The 17,852-nt window shown below is 39.8% G+C and overlaps 1 protein-coding gene across 4 annotated transcripts in view; it reads right to left on the reverse strand.

The window, feature by feature from the left end:
- xrcc4 (X-ray repair complementing defective repair in Chinese hamster cells 4) overlaps window positions 1-17,852 on the reverse strand; it is a 28,766-nt gene that overhangs the window by 8,206 nt on the left and 2,708 nt on the right. Inside the window, exons 1-7 of one of the 4 annotated variants that reach the window (XM_040048643.1) lie at window positions 16,070-16,073; window positions 14,769-14,906; window positions 12,871-13,061; window positions 8,815-8,981; window positions 8,002-8,133; window positions 7,621-7,760; window positions 469-610 (exon numbers count right to left, since the gene is read on the reverse strand). In XM_040048643.1, the coding sequence (XP_039904577.1) occupies window positions 469-610; window positions 7,621-7,760; window positions 8,002-8,133; window positions 8,815-8,981; window positions 12,871-13,061; window positions 14,769-14,904 (908 nt within the window). In that variant the 5' untranslated portion in view covers window positions 14,905-14,906; window positions 16,070-16,073. The other 3 variants (XM_040048639.1, XM_040048640.1, XM_040048641.1) reach the window with 3 other exon arrangements.

Raw genomic sequence — 17,852 nt, forward strand, 5'->3', positions numbered from 1 at the left:
ACAACACTGTCATATGCAAAACTAGGGTGCACTTGGTGTGGAAAGAGATTTATTAATTTTAGGATGGCACATACCACCCCATACCAACCTTCTAGATCCACCCCTGAAGAGAAGGGATGATGGATGTGAAGGAAAGGAAAATATGACACAGCAGAAAGGACTGGGACATTGAATGATTAAAAAACAGATCAAGCTCTTTGTGCTCTGCTTTTAGTTCCTCAGCAATAGAGGGACGTGTGTGTGTGTGTGAATTATGACAATCAAGTTCATTGATATAGAATGTGTTATTTCAGGTGGAGCTGTCCCTCCCTGTCACATCTGAACACATTTTAACAGACCTAGATGATTTGTTTGAAACTAAAGGCAGCGATGTTAAGTTGGAGGAGCTACTCTGAATACAAAACGAAGTACAGCAGCATAACCAGCAGTGATCTTGATGTGAATGAGGCAGCGCAGAGACACTCATACCTTTTTCTCTGAGATGTCTCTGGGTTTGGTCGCTTTACTGCAGCCTCTGGGGCCCTGAGGTGACGAAAGCGCCGTTTGCGAGACGGGGCCACATCCGTGAGGTCACTCAGGCTTTCATCCAGTGGTCCCGGAGTCGGTGATTCTGAGAAGAGCATGGAGTCAGGAGAGTGAAAAACAGTAGTCAAACAAAATGAGAGCAATCTTCCTATCCTGATGATAATCTTTGTACAGTATGGACACCATCTCCTCCTTAACCAGTGGGCCAGTCTAAACAAAACTTTGCACCAACATTGTCACACATACAGCAACTATATACATCTATGTGTTTTAAACCCCAGTTCTTTGGATTTTTGTATATATTATGTTCATTTAATTGCCCCCCTGCAAAAGCAATGATGCGGTCTCTATTTGTTTTTGTTTTCACTGTGTCACGTTCAGTGGATGTCATCTGTAACTTAATGGTTTGAGTCACAGCTAAATACAGGATGAAGGATTGGAAGAAGTGCAGAACGGGTGGTTTTTGCTACTAGTCCCATTGGATTAGCCCACTGAAAGAATCTTACACACATTTCCCAACCTTAAATGGGATCACCAACTAATCTAATGTTTAAGTAACACATTTTGAACCTTAGCAGCACTTTCTACACTACACAAAACAGATCCATGCAGACACACAGCAACACTACAATATTCCCCGAATTCACTTTACCCCTTCACGCCCCCCTTCCCTACTAGCCATCTGAGTCATTGTCGTGGCAACAGAAAAAACACAAATGGTGCAAGTTTTGCCTGGTGATGGGAAGGGAAAGCCCAGCAAGGAAAATAGCATCCAAAAATTATTGACGTATAAAAAAGAAATCTAATCTGGAAGTAAACCATTTCAAAGTGGAAAAATCATGAAAGGCAAAAGTCCCCTAAAAACCTCTTGCAGTGTCTTTATTGCTAACTTATGTTCACTACTTACACTTACATACTTGGCACACTAATTACATCCATGCCATCTGGGAGTAAAAATCTAGTGGCTGATGAAGGGTAATGTCAGTGGTAGAAGCTGCTTATGTAATACTATAGTTACTTAAAAAAAAAACTTAACTTGATTTACTTCACCAAAACCTTTAAAGGAGCTCAAATGATTTGGACCAGAAGGTTTGGCTATGTACAGAAGCAGTGAAATGAATGAGACTTCAACAAAGGTTTGAAAGTCGAAAGGGTGTGGAATCCATCTAACACAATTTTAAAAAAACAAACAAACAAACAAACAAACAAACCTGACCTGTCAGTGAAATAGGACACACCAAGTTTTCAAATAATTACACTTCAATATTTGGTAGCACATAAAAGTACTGCTTGTAACATTAGCCTTGTTTACAATGGAAAATAAAATAGTGATGTAAAAATCTTCACATTGGTTTTAAATGCTTCTTCAGTGTTAATCTCAATAGTTTAAATGTTTACAATTTAAAAAAAACATTCTGAATAAAAATGTTTTTCAGCAAAATAAAGTACAAAACATTGTAAACTATTTCTTCAGTAAAGGTTAGACATGTTTTACTTACAGTGAACTCATAAAAAGTGCAAATAAACCATGGAAAGATACAATAATTTGCTCCCCGATCTCACAAGATGAGACCACAGTAGCATGAAATGGCACCACCTCTAAGCCCTGACTTTCTACAACCAAACATTCGCGGAGAGAAGCAAAACTAGATAATAGCTTTGAACTTAACGCATCACATCATTAGAGTAGTTTGGACACGGAAGCAGGGTTCATATGTCATCACTTAAAGACCGGATATCCCACCTGCTGTGAATGTTTTAAAGCCGTACAGTTGTTATTATTATTACTTGTCACATCCTGTTTATGACAGTTAAAAAAAATTACATTCATATAAGAAGTAAAATTGTCTTGTGTAAACTAGAGATGGCACGATTCCACTTTTTTATGTCCGATACCGATATCATAAATTTGGATATCGGCCGATACAGATATGAATCCGATATAGTGTTTTTTAATCAATAAAACTGTTTTTTTTGTTTTTTTTTTTAATATCTTGCTGCATTTTGTATAAGTTCAAACTCAAATTACAAACAAAACACTAAAGCTATTCGGTTATACCTGTATGCAAAAAATATACTGCACCGAAAATATTTCATAGTTCAGCAATACTGATCAATCTAATAAACTTAAACCTACTCCATCCTCCCTATTCTGGTATTTTAAAGAGTAAGCAACCTAACTAATAGGGTTGCAAACTCCCAGCAAAAAAAAAAAAAAAAAATAGGGAACCACCCCCCACCTCATGACGCTTAATCGACGTAATCAACTTTAATTTGATGCAATGTGAAAAAAAAATGCACAGAAATCATTTTTTTTTCAAGAATAATTAAATAGATTCAGCATCTTTCTTCGACAGAACTGCAGACTGCACAGATGGTATCTTCCCAAAGGAAAAAGTACTATAGCTTACTAGGGTATATTAGACTTAATAGTTACTATATACAATCATGGACTTCTATACATTTTACATAAGATTAAAACTTTGGGTGTAAGATTCAGATAATTATTTATTAAAAGCTAGATATTTTAAATGAGAATAAGAAAGAAAAGTATGTCTTTGTGCTCCCTTTTCCCTGTTAATGCCTTATCGGCCCCCCTGGCTAAACTGTTCTAGATCCGCCCCTGCACAGTTACCAGCCGTCAGCTACGTAGAAAAAGATCCTGGTGTACAAAGTAATATTAAATAAATTCTAACAACAGATTATCAAGCTTAAACGTGCTGCTGTTGTTCAGTTGTTGTTTCCTCTTTCTGGCGTGAAGTGGGCCAAAAACAAGCAAGAGAGACGGACTTGCGACAGAAAAGCCGATCAGCTGATCATTGATCAGTTTCACGATTGAAGTAGCAGCAGGAGAGGGAGAGAGAAGAGGCAGTCGCTCCATATATCAGTTGTTAAGCTTAACGCTGGAATGCTTTACAAACATTCAGAGATAAACTTACACACTTGCTTTACTTCTCTCTGGGATAACTTTCTCAGAGATGAAATGCCAGTTTGGTAGCGAGGCTCAAAATGCTCAACCAGACCACCGACAGGTCTTGCACGCCACAGCCGCTCTATCACGTGAGCATACTGCTCCGACTTGCTACGGTTATGAGCCAAGTTACGCCGTGTCGCAAGTTTTGTGAGGTGCTTTTTTGATATTTAATGTTTCGGATTACATTTTTTATTTCTCTCCGATATCCGATCCAGTAATTTAGGTCAGTATCGGACCGATACCGATACGTAATATCGGATCGGTCCATCTCTAGTGTAAACTGTATATGGTGTTAAATAGGCCTATACTACTGTACTTTAATGTTGTTCATAAAGGTGGTACTTTAAGAGCCATATATTTTATGAGGTGGCACTCATTGTGAAAAGTTTGAGAACCAATGTACTAGAGGTTTTACATATTCTTTCCAATGCAACTTTTCATTGTCACTCAAAGTACCAAGCATTTGGAGGAGCGTCCTATAGAACCTCTCAACGGCATTGGCTCTGGGATGATACAGCGTTGTACGTATCTTTTTCATGCCATCAATCTTGCATAGTTTGCTTATTTTGTTCAATTCAAAATCGGGGCCCTGATCGCTTAAGTCTGTCTGGGACACCGTTATGAACAATAAACTTTTCCCAGAAGACTTTTGCAACAGTGCATGCTCATTGATTGGGTGTAGGGACAGCCATTGCGAACTTAGTGAAGTCATCAATCATAACTAATACATCTTTTGTGTTAGACTGCTCTGGCTCAATAGATAGATAAACTATAAAGAGTAACTCGAGGGGTCCACCTGTCTGAATGTTCATGAGAGGGGCTGCCCTCTCACGTCTACACTTCCGACAGACATCACACTCACACACACTGATCAAGTCCTCTGCTAGCAAACGCTATGGCCCTCAACTGTCCATCCTGAAGTTGGTAAAGAGCTGCATCGAGGTCAATGGTACTAGCGTCCGTGCGGAGGATATATGGGAGTTTGGGGCCTGCAAAACCCAACACTGGGGGTGAGGTAAAGGTTCAAACAGATCATTTGTGAGTCCATCTCTGGCCAAATGGCTCTTTTGGTATACAGACCTTTATTGCTTTGTGGATCTTTTCTTCCCCTTTTTTTATTGGTAGGTAACCGGCGGTTAGCTCATTTAATGGCCTTAAAATATTAGAGTAGTCCTGGATGAATCCCCGGTAATACCCAGCAAAGCCCAAAAAAGATTCTTAGCTCCTTAAAGTTGGTGGAGATGGGCCAAGTTGTGAGGGCTTTGATTTTCTCTGTATCTGTTTCGACTCCATACTCTGATGCTATATGGCTGAGGTACTTAACTGAGATATTTAAATATCTCAGCCGGGTGCTAATTTCAAGCCAAACTTTTTCAATTTCAACAGGACTCTCTTCAGGCACTGTTCATGCTCTTCAAGGGATAACAAGAAAATAATGAGATCATCAATAAAGACGAGGACCTCCTTACGATTCATCAGACCCATACACCGCTCCATGAGCCTTTGAAATGCTTATTAAATTCCCAGAACCCAAAGGGATACATTAAGGCAATTTTCTGCTTGTCTGACTCCAACATTTCAATCCGATAGTATCCGAACTTGAGATCCAAGACTGAGAACCATTTTGACCCTGCCAGAGCTGAAAATGCTTCCTCTAGATTGGGAAGTGTGTATGCATCTTTATGGTTTAGAGGTTTAGCCTCCTTTAATTGATGCACAAACTACCAGACCCGTCCTTTTTCCTGACAACTACAATTGGGGCGGCAAAAGGAGATTCAGATTCTCGTATCACTCCAATGTCGAGTAGTTCTTGGAGGCGTTTCCTCACTAAGCTTTATTTGGTGGTGTACTTTTTCTGTCTGTCCAAAATCTAACTCATGCTGTGAAAACAGTTCTGGCACTGAATTAATCATATTTGTGACACAATCTTTCCATTCAGCAGACAAGTTACTTCCAAAGTCAAAACTGATCTTTTTAGACTGAGTACGATCTTCTGACTGGTCTCAGGGTTTTGGCACCTTCTCTATTTGTTCTGTATGTAGGACTCAGGTTAAGGCATTAATGTTGGCTAGCACACAGCCTGAAGGGACAACAATGTTGTGATTGGTTTCATTTTTAATATGATTGGCAGTTAACAGGGCTTCTTAGCTGGCAGGTTAACAACACCAGCAGACCACTGGGCAAGGGAAAGGCTGATGACTGTTCAATAATTGCTCACCTCTCATTAATGGAGTCGGGGATATACACTGAGGCTTCCAAAACTGCCGTCTGCCCTGCTTCCACCACACATTTAAAGGTGTTTATTGAAGTCATTACATGGACGCACACTACTCTGCATTGCATAACTGCTAACTGAGGTCATGGTTAGTTTCTGAGTAGGAAAACAAAGTCTCTTGATAGTCCAAACACACTTAGCTCCCACGACAACAGCTCCCAATGATGTATTTTAAGCCATAGCTGACAAGTCAAAGTGTGGAAATGCCCAACGTTTGCTGGTTTGCCAACTTTAGAGCAATAAATGTGAAGGTGGTGGTGTTTCACATCTGCTCTCAGTGACATGTCACACTCATCTTAACAGGTGTTTTCCATCAGCTAGCAAAGTAAAAAAAAAAACGGTAAAAGCACTTCTCCGCCAAACTCCAAAGTACAAAAATATGTAAGTAAGACTCAGATTAAAATGGACATGGCTTCATGATTTTTTTTATATTTAATAATATATGTGCAAGATCTAAAAGTAGACAAACTGAAACCAGTAAAAGAAATGAAACAAAAATTTTCCTGAGAATACATATGAGTGAGGAGAAAAAGTATGCAAACCTCTAGGATTACCAGCAAATTTATAGCAGAAATTAGAGTCAGGCCTTTTAATCAATGGGATGATCCAGTACAGGTGAGCACCTTGTTTTTATTCAACGAAATGACTTGAAGATTACCCTCTACGTGAGTCAGGGAGGTCACGAAGGAAGACAAGGTAACTCTGAAGGCCCTGAGGTTCTCTGGTGTTTAGGGCAGGGCTAGAAGGAGAAAGCACTGCTCTCCAAAAAGAACGCTGCTGCTCATCTACAGTTTACTAAAGATGACATAGATGAGCCACGAGACAATGTTCTGGATGGATGTGGCCAAAATAGCATGTTTACTTTAAATAAGTGTTCAGTTTGGAGAAAAGACAATAACAGAATTTGGCATAATTACATCTGTAAAACATTGTGGTGGTGTTATGGTTTCTACCTGTTTAGTTACCACTAAACCAGAAAAGCTTACCATCAATGATATTAAAAGCTAGGAATCTTTCAGTAAATTCGCAAGGAAAATATCGTGACATCTATTTATGAACTAAAACAAGTTGGTCATGACAAAAGGAGCACAAGTTCCTCCTCAAAGTAATGGTTTAACAAGAATGTTTGGAGATTAATTTAAGAGATTAATTAAGAGATTAAGATTAAGTTTACTTGGTTATTTAATTTTCTGTGGCAGCTTCTAAGAACTGCTCCTTCTTTTCTTATTGACGTTGTGCCACAAGGTTCTGTTTTGGGTCCTTTACTGTTTCTGTTATATCTGTTACACACTTACACACTCTTCAACACACTTTGAGCCTTTTTAAATACACTTCTTATCACTGCTACACAGATGAGATTTAGTTGTACGTCTCTTTTAATCCCCAAGATACTTCTAATCTATCCCACATAGGCGCTTAGACTCTATTAATAGTTATTTGGATGACAATTTTCTCCAACTTAATGAAGAGAAAACAGAAATTCGTTTTTTGTATCCCTGACAGATTGATGGCTAAGGTAATGGAAACTCTAGGTCCTCTTACCTCTTGTGCTAAATCTTCAGTTCAAGAACATTGGTGTAACTTCAGACTCAGTTTTCACACTGGGTGTTCAGGTTGAGGGCCTGCTGCCTGTGCATCATACAAGGCTGAGAACTGAAGGAGACAGAGCTTTTGTAACCCCAGACTCTCGAAGTCTCTTCCTCTGAGCTTGAGAACAGTCGATTCTCTTTTTAAAAGCAGCTAAAAACTCACCAACAATGATTCCCAGTTTGATTTTTAGTAATTTGTTTTGATGTTTTGACGAAATTGTACTTAATTCTTTTTTCCCCAGTGTCACCAGTCTTACCCAAACTGGAGGCTGGAGTCGACTGCGTCTCCACTGGGTCCTCATCAGTACTGCCTCCATAATCATCCTCTTCAACACCATCATCCTGACCTCTTGTCTGACCTGACTTTACTGAGTCTTTCTTTCGTTGGTCATTACTCCTGTATCAGAAACCATACATTATACATGATTCACTCAGACTGCTTAACATAACTTTTACAACAAAGAAATCAGAGGAATGTTGTAATTAAGGAAAAATACCCTTGACCTGTTTAATAAGCAATTATGGCATATATTTCATTTTAAAAAACGCTTGCCTTAAAACTCACAGCTAAAAATCTACTTTTTAAACATTTGGAAAAGCTTCAGTGTTTGAGAGTCAATGTGTTATAAGCAGTGCACCTCATTTCCTCCAGTTTTGTGACATCCTGCTGTAGACTGCGGATCTTTGCTTTCTTCTCATTCAGAACCAGGACAAACCGAGAGTAAAGCTCTGCCTCCAGGGCTTCCTTACCACCAACGTAACGCTTCAGTCTTGAATGTACAGAAACAAAAAAGTTCTTTAGCAAACCCAAATATACTAATTAGTCTGTGTAATCTGGCTTCATGGAAAGATCAAGTTGGTGAAAATGTATGCCATGCCTTCTGATGATACTGCCTAAGGGAAGCATATATATTTTAAATAGAATTGGTCCTAGCATGGAACCCTGTGGAACTCTATTGTTATCCTTAGTGTGTGAAGAGGACTTTTAATTCCTAAGGAGATCATTTGTAACCTGTACTAGAGCGGTTTCTATCCTGTAATGAATTTTGAAACCTGACTCAGCCTCTTCAAATATAACAAAGTTTATGGTGACTCAGGATTTAGAACAGGTAGCCTACTAGTGTAAAAGGTTGAGAGTAAAAAACAAAACAAAACATAAATTACAGTCCATTTAACATGGACTAAACTAGATGATCATATTAAAAATGCTCACACTTTATGACATTATATAGAGCCAAGGATAGAAAACAAAACATCTGAAACAGAGTGTGCGGTGACAGGAAGACAAAGCAACAGTTTTGGTGCGGACCAAAATATTCCTGTATTTTCTGTGCACTATGTGCTAGCACAAGATTACATACTCGCACCTTCCACAGTTTGTGTGGTTTGGGTGTAAAGTTGACTTTACTGCGATTTTGTATGCATGTGTGTTCATCCATGCATGTACTTACTCTGCAGTGATGTGTTGCTGTTCTCCTCGAAGTCTCTCGTTCTCCTCCTGTAGTCTCTGGTTGTGGTGCTGCAGGTTATTTCCCCTCTGCAGACTGTAAATCAGTAAATTTCTCACTGCCTCTGCTGGCTCTGGGACAGCCTTCAGCAGAACGCAGCCCAGCCTGAACTGGAAGAAAGGAGTGAAAAATCAACCAAACAAACTGACTTGTTTAGTTTTGTAAAGGCAGTCACTTTGTGTCTTTGTGACCTAAATATGTTTTTAGAGCTACAACTACCAAGCTGTGGTGTTCTCATGGACCTGTATTACTGGCACATGTTCATAACGTATTTATCCAAAATAACTGATAGATGATTTGATATTCTTGATAAGATCTTTGGGCTGTCATAACCATATCATAACATGACAGCCCTACTACCAAGTATTTCATTACTGATGAACTACTAAATGTATTTTGAGAGGTTAAATACTAAAGAAAGGCTATCAGAGAGAGTGAAAACTTAAAGAATGAAATAAAACTCTAACCAAAACTGTCTGATTTGACAGTATTAAAGTCAAACTACTATGTTTAGACTTAATTTGAGGTTATGGGCCATCTCACTCATATCACAAGCATAGTGACCAGTGGCCTCTGGGGAATAAACGTTTCTCTCAAACATGTTTGCATTCACACAAAGACATGGAGCACAAATGTGGGTATCAGCTCTAACTTCTGATCCCTGTGATCCACAGCTCCATAAATAACTGTGTTTCATGGGGGGAGTAATAGTTGTGTGTCTCCAGACTGGATAAGAGAGATAAACAGCAGAAAATCAACACCAAATGCTGATATAATATCCTCCACGTACTGTTTTAATTAAGTAGCAGTTCCTGGATTAATCATTTGATGCCAGCGTAAACTACCCACAGACTACAATGTAAAAATACTCAGCTTCACAGCATTAAAAAGCATCTTTAAAGCCTGGCACAAACAAAAGAAATAAAAAGTGTTTTATTCTTTAAGGATAGTTTTCCCCTGTGTTTCAATCAACACAGCCACACCGCAACTTTAAGTATCAACAAAGCCAATTGTGGTGAGTTACAGTCACAATTCGGCTCTTGTTCGGGTTGTATGAAGGGAGAATTACGTGACAAACAATCTTTTCTTCTCTGAAGTGGAAGACTTTACATTTCACTATTTACTCACTATTTACTCGCAGAACATTTGAGGAACTGCAATTTCTACTGAATAGACAAACCAGTAATTTATCCCTTCCTGCATTTCCACACTTTCTGTTTTTTCTGTGTCTAACCTTTGCCAGCTATTACTTCATCAATTCTTACAAATGGTAAGTAAATAACATGTGACTGAAATATTACATATTGAAATGAAAATGGCTTTTCTAAGACGCTCTGGGAAAAACGTTCTAGTTATCTTCTCCTTGTATTCACTGAGTTAGTATTGTGCTCTTAGTCATCATCATAAGCCAACCTCCAACTGCTACCTGAGGGCTTATGTGAGGGGCAGTAGGTTGTAAAGCTGCTAATCAAACTGGATGTTGTTGACTGGTTTTAGGCACCAGCAGGCCAGCTGGACACAAAATATTGAGAGCAACAGGTTTCCCATGTCATCATAGCAACAGTACTGTTTGGAACTCTGACTCACTGATTCACATAAATTAACAGCTAGACACTTTTATTTCAGGACTGGTCCCCCACTTACTCCAAATTTACAACCAAGAAGAGTGAATGTTGCATTTCTCCTTTATCCCCCCACCTAATAGTCTAACACTAAAAATCTAAGATGTATTCCCATTAACAACTAATAATAATAATAATAATAATAATGGATTGCATTTATATAGCGCTTTTCTAGACAGTCAAAGCGCTTTACAATTCCACCATTCATTCACTCTCACATTCACACACTGGTGGAGGCAAGCTACAGTTGTAGCCACAGCTGCCCAGAAGCGAGGCTGCCATATCGCGCCATCGGCCCCTCTGGCCAGCACCAGTAGGCGGTAGGTGAAGTGTCTTGCCCAAGGACACAACGACCAGGACAGACAGAGCTGGGGATCGAACTGGCAACCTTCATAATAACATTATATTATGCACATTTATGCACATTTTCAAGGGTGTCAAAAGAAAAAACCTAAATTAAACATAGAAACAATTTAATGTGTTGTTTCTTAAAGCCTCATCAGAAATGGAAGGAGTGGCTTAACAAACAAACAAACAAACAAACAAATACAATTTTCCTGAGAAATGGTAAATGGACTGATACTTATATAGCACTTTTCTACCTGGAGCACTTAAAGCACAATTTGCTACAAGCTTCATTCACCCAATCACACACACATTCATCCACATGCTGTTTTCTGTACGCAAGCTCCTTATCTAATATTCACACACTCAAAACTCAGGTTTCAGTATCTTGCTCAGGAATACTTCAAAACGCTGGAATGGTAAACGGCCCGCTCTACTACCTAAACCACAGCTGCATAATAGCTTACAGCACCTGGTATTCACCCATCTGACCCTGCTCAGCTTCTGAGATCAGATAAAACTGGGCGCGCAAATAGTCAGATACAAGGACTGGAAGGAGTGAAAAGGAGAGAAAATGCAGCCAGTGTCCAAAGATACCATCTAAAATACTAAAGTTAGGTGCTCCCTGAAGTGGTTGACTATTTCCAAGTGTGAGACTCATTTCTGGGCTCTGCTGGCAATCAGCAGAGCTTGACAGGAGCAGAAATAGGGAGACATTACAGTGAAGGCTCATGTTATGACTCAAAAGCTTATGACAGATGAATAACTGGTCTTTTCTCTGTTGCGGAAGAAAAACCTTGGTCACCTCTAATAACACATTGCTGCACACGTCAGTAAACTGACACATGGTACTTTCATTTTTTTTTTAAAAATTGCAACATAGATTCATTTCCCTTTTGCTGTTATGGAAGCACTCAACATTTCCATTTTTTCACAACTACGATGAGAACATAGGCCCTGTGTCTAAATCTTGTGCGTGTATTCACACAGTGAACCTTTAAAGAAGCATTACTCAGTCAACTGCCAAATACCATCACTCCGTCTGTCGAAATATGAAACACCAGCAGTGCAAATATACTAAAGGTCATACTTCATAAAGCCACTAATCAATATTAAATGTGAAGCCACAAACCAAGAACAAAGATTCAAACGACAAAGAGCAACTGAAAATACAACAAATCAAAAAGATTCATAAAACTACAACAAATAACCACAAAATATGAAGAAAGAGACAAAAATAAGCACACTACAGAGATACAAAGTAACCACAAAAAGACAAAAAAATACACTGAGGAACCATGACAACCAGAAAACATGGTAGTTTCATTTAACCTGCAGAAAAGTAGTGCAAAAGTCAAAATACAAGGCCTGCTGACATTTAACTAATCAAAATGTTTGAAAAATGTTAGAAACGTGTGAAGCACATCTAAAGCTGGGCATACACTGTGCGATTTTTTCAGTCCCGTTATTCAGCTCCTGCTCAAACTGTACGATTGAATCGCAGGGGTTAGAAGTTTGTAGGTCACGATGCAGGGTCTCACACTATATGGCCCAATGCTCTGATGCGACCTGACTGCTCACACTGTGCTTGCCAAAGTTCTACAAGTTGGGCATCCATCTCTTGTGTCCAGATCACACGCTGCACTGCCATGCTACTCCGTCTTTTTCACTTTCATTTCTGTGTTTGCGCGTGTGCAGTGTGAGAGGTTGCTTTGATACCATCATGACGGGCGACAGGATTTCAAACAGGTTTGATTTTCTTGCAACCATACAATTGTTGATCGGGAGCTCGTCGTGAGGTGTTAATCGCTTCTCGTTACCCCATGTATACTACATGATGCACAACACACGATTAAAGCGAAACTCGGGCCGATCCCAAAACCGTCGCTCGACTGAAAAGTCGACTCAAAATGGGCCAAAAATGGGCCAGCTTAACCACACTACACTGTTTATCTAACCCACTGCTATCTGGGTGTCATAGTGAGATATTAGGGAAAGGGTGACATTCATGAGTTAGACATGCAGCACTTACTGAGATATCCTTCTGCATCTTCTCATATGTCAGTGTCAAAGTGGAACTGTGACCTGGGGGATTAGGTGTCAAAGTGAAGTTGTAGGTGTTGGAGTTTTCTCTCCCTGTAAAGGCTTGCTCGATGTCCTCGATATATCTTTCCAATGGCATCTCCAGTTCCTCTGCCTCATTGCACACCACTTCACCCATCACTGTATAGGAAAAAATAAATAAAAAGAGCATCACGTCTAAAATTAAAACTAAGAAAAAGATTATCCCAAATCCTCTAGCAGCTAATTCAGCATGTTACTCAATGAGATGGAAACAGTGTTGATTTTTGAGGGGGAAAAAAAGTGTACAGTGGGCACATTTAAGTTTAGCAACATCAGAATCTGTTACTGTTAATGAATTGAGGCTGGAACTTCCAGTGCTAAAAAATGAAACCAGACATTTGGTCTAGATTGGACAATGTATGTGAATTAGAGCAAATAAAGTTTGATGGCGAATAATTGAAATTTGCCAGGGCGCCACGGCCACGCCCTTTGACAAAAACTCAAAAGATCTACAATTCAATATTGCCTAGGTCTGCAGTTTAGACTGACCAAATGTGAAGTTCATCTGATAAAACCCCTAGGAGAAGTTCTCGAAAGTACAACAACTGGAAATGGTCAAAGCTGTGCCAAAACTCGAAGTGGCGGTCTTTCTGTTGGCTTTGGGACATGGGTCTATCGGATCCATGGATTTGCATGTTACACACGTGTACCAAATTTCATACAACTATGTGAAACCCAGCACGGGGACGTAATTTTTCCTCACTGTGTAGGGGGGGTTTTCCGAGCCATTTTGCCCCACCCATGTCTGAAACAAAAATAATAATAAAATTTTCACCAGACTTGACACGTGTGCAATATTTCATGAGTTTTTAAATATGTTAAACCCCCCAAAAAGCCCCTTCATTTGCTTTAATAATTACAATAATGAATGGAGTGATTACAATAAGGCCTTCACATATTTCGTGCTTGAGCCCTTAATGATTTTAATAATTACTGTAAATACAGGGCTGCTGTGGTATAAACGTTGCACTGTGTGTTGATTTAATACATTTACTAAGCACTGTGTATATCCCAGAACCACCAACTTTCCCATTAGTAGATGACCTGTCCTATATCCTGAGCTACAGCTATCCCTCAAATCAGTATGTTACAAATTACTGATTTAAGTTTCACATATATTTCGAGAATCGTTAGTTTCTGAACTGAATCAACCAAAAAGGTCATTCAGTTCCTCTGAATACAGCGGTGTTCATTCATCTGGTTTTTAGTCATCACTCATCCAACTGACTTCTTGAACCTCTTCAGATTCAGACTGTAGAGACGGAAGAAGTCACTTGGGTCTAGATAAATGGTATCAAGGATTTTTGTCTGAATTACTGAGCTTGCAACAAAGCATTCTTTGCCTTTATTTTTTGCATTTAGCATTTTCTAAACTAATTTTCAGCTTAGCATGCAGCAGCTTTCTGAAGAACAAACTAAATTCATATATCAAAGATATAGCAAAAACTTTCAGAATGGCCAAGTCAGCTACACCAGAACAGCAGAAAACAACTTGGCCCCAACACACAGGCCTAGAAGCCCATTAGTGACCCCTTGGTAACCACCGGTTGATAAGGAAAAATGTATTTTCAGGAATGATTAGCAGGTGGTTACAGGAGGTTGCCAGCAGTTGCTCAGTGAAATTGGTACCAATTTCCAATGTCCCAGGCAACATTTAGCTCAAAGGACTTTAAGCCTTTGAAGTTTATCTTGAGCCTCTGAAAACTGAGGATGGTGTATAAAAATGGCATGTGATGTAAAAGAGGTAAGAGTACATAATATAAGGTAATAAACTGTGAAGTCATGCTGAGTAATTTTTGTTTTTACCTTCCCCTCTCCATGCATCTTGTCCATCAGTAAGCAGCAACTGGAAGCCGGTACTAAAGTTGCACCCTTCCCAGTCCACCCGCAGGAAGTAGGAGGTGTCTGAGCAGAGATTAATTTCACGCACTGACGTGTGCATCCCTGCAGACAGACAGACCACAAACTGATTAAAAGATCACTTAAGTTTTCCGAGTACTTTAATAGGTACTTACTACTGCATTTGGTTAACATCAATTCATTACATCAAACCTTTCAATGGCCCCATGTGTGAGGTCAGCATGACAGAAATGTTTGATTACAGGACTAAGACGATCACTCAGAACAACTTTGTACTGATTTCTCTTTGAGGCTGTGGTGTCCAAACCCAGGCCTCGAGGGCCGGTGTCCTGCAGGTTTTAGAGGTGTCCTTGATCCATCACAGCTGATTTGAATGGCTAAATTACCTCCTCAACACGTCTTGCAGTTCTCCAGAGGCCTGGTAATGAACTAATCATGTGATTCAGGTGTGTAGACCCAGGGTGAGACCTAAAACCTGCAGGACACCGGCCCTCGAGGCCTCGAGTTGGCCAAGCCAGCTTTAAGGGATTAAGTGGAGAGGACATACCAACTAAAAAAAATAAAATAAAATAAAAAAAGAGTCAAGTCTGTAATTGTCTTTTCATTGAAGCACATTTCTGGATTCCCTCATCGAGCAGCCACATGCTTGTGCTCTTCATTAGAGAAAAAAAAAGTGACAATGTTTCTATCCACTGTACTTGACCTGTAACTGTACTTGTCAAAGTGGTCAATAATTTATTTTATTTTATTTTATGACATAAAGAAATATAGATAGATAGAGTGAGCTTGTCTCATTTTGCAACTCTTCATCATTCTCTCACATAAAGAAATTAAGAAACCATGAAGAGGTTCGTGAATGCAAAGTATTTTTCGGAAAATAAAATAAAATGGTTTTTACTTCTTTGCTTTTGTAAATTTGTAATTTTCTGTATGACCATGGTCTGATCATTATCGATGTAAATCTTTTGAAACTAAAGCTAAAACTCTGGCTCTTTAAAAGCTAGAGACTGTTAGCATGGGGATTGGCAGACCTGACGACTGGATGCGTTTCAGCAGGAGCAGAGTCCCAGGTAGGGGATGGGTGTCGTTTTGTGGGCATGCTTGATGTTGCCTTACACATGTTCCAGTGGCCCGTCCCACCAGTGTCCTGCCGGTGTAAACGTATCTAATATTTCATGACGCATAGCGGAGTTCGCGGAAAGGGGAGAATGGCAAAAAAAACTTCTAAGACCAACAATTTAAAGAACGAAAAGCACAGATAGTGGATGCAGCAGACACTTATTATTTTTAACACTCTGCTTCAATTCAGCTCTTTGTATGTTATGACTTCGTTCTTTTCTGCGGGTGGCTTACGGACCAACAAAACCGTAAGCAAGACCTGCCCACAGACCAGCTGTAGCACATACTTTGTACACTGCCTTCATCTGACAACAGATGTCACTCGGACATCTGTGCAGTCAAGATCTTGAAGGACTGCATGCCAGCTCTTCTCACATCGGTGAAAACCACCTCTCCCCTCCTCTGTCCAACCAAATAATGTACGCAGATGGTCATAAATTTACAGGACCATAAATCCCAGACAAGCAGGAAAGCCCAGACCTTCAACTTGTCAGCGACCTCCTCCAGCTTATCCAAAGAAACATCGAAGCACTCCCAGGCCATCCAGTATATATATTCTCTGGGTCTAGTCAGGGGTCTCCTCCGGAGCCTCGTCTCACTAGGACATGACTAATTGGAATACTTTGTCCAAGAGGCGCCCACCTCAGCTGACTCATTTTGATGTAGAGGAGAAGCGGCTCTACTCTGAGCCTCTCTTGACTAACTGAACTCACCCCGTCACGAAGGGAAAGCCCATCCACCTTTCACGGAAATCTCATTTCCACTGCTTGTATCCATGAAGATGGATAGTGCCAAAAAAAACAACTGACGAAGAACAGTCACAGGTAACAGAGCTGGTTTTATTTAAAGTTTTCTTTGGTATGCGGGGAGACATTGACATGCAGAGTTGAAAACAGTCGTAATTTTTCAGTGGAATAAATTTCTTGTACTGCAACCTTTAACAGCAATAGTTTTACGACAGGTTTTGCAAATTGTTCGACATCCTCCTTGTAAAATCCAAACGACAGCTAGTCTAATTCCTACAACAATGCTCCATCTCGTGGCAGATGGTTGCATAACATTTAGGACACAACAAGGTATCAAAGGGTATTCACACTAATTACCAAAAAATAAGTATCTAGTTCCATTCCAACCTAGGGAAACAAAAAATACATCAAAACTAGAAACCAAAATCAAAGAAATGAATTAACCTCACTAAAAAGAGTCAGTTGGTATAAGCATAGGCATGGCTGGATGTCTCAGCTTCACATTAATTTCTCTGAAGTTGTGGAATTCAGCCCTTCTTTTTGTCACAAAAAATTGGCAGACGTCAGCAGTGAGCAAACTCATTTGCTATTTAGTAGAGATGGACCGATCCGATATTACGTATCGGTATCGGTCCGATACTGACCTAAATTACTGGATCGGATATCGGAGAAAAATAAAAAATGTAATCCGATCCATTAAATATCACGAAAGCACCTCACAAAACTTGCAACACGCCGTAACTCACCTCAGAACGTTAGCACGTCGGAGCAGTATGCATCACGTGATAGAGCGGCTGTGGCATGCGGGACCTGTCGGTGGTCTGGATAGCATTTGGAGCTTCGCTAGCAACCTGGCATTTCATCTCCGACAAAGTTATCCCCGAGAGAAGTAAAGCAAGTGTGTAAGTCCATCTCTGAATGTTTGTAAAGCATTCCTGCGTTAAGCTTAACGAGCGACTGCCTCTTGCTCTCCGGCTGCTACTTCAATCGTGAAACTGCTAATGATCAGCTGATCGGCTTTTCTGTCCCGAGTCTCTCTTGTTTGTTTTTGGTCCACTTTGCGCCAGAAAGAGGAAACCAGCGGCTGAACAACAGCAGCACGTTTAAGCTTGATAAGCTGTTGTTACAATTTATTTAATATTACTTTCTACACCAGGATCGTTTT

The sequence above is a fragment of the Simochromis diagramma genome, unplaced genomic scaffold, assembly GCF_900408965.1.
Source record: "Simochromis diagramma unplaced genomic scaffold, fSimDia1.1 OVJJ01000683.1, whole genome shotgun sequence".
NCBI lineage: Eukaryota > Metazoa > Chordata > Actinopteri > Cichliformes > Cichlidae > Simochromis > Simochromis diagramma.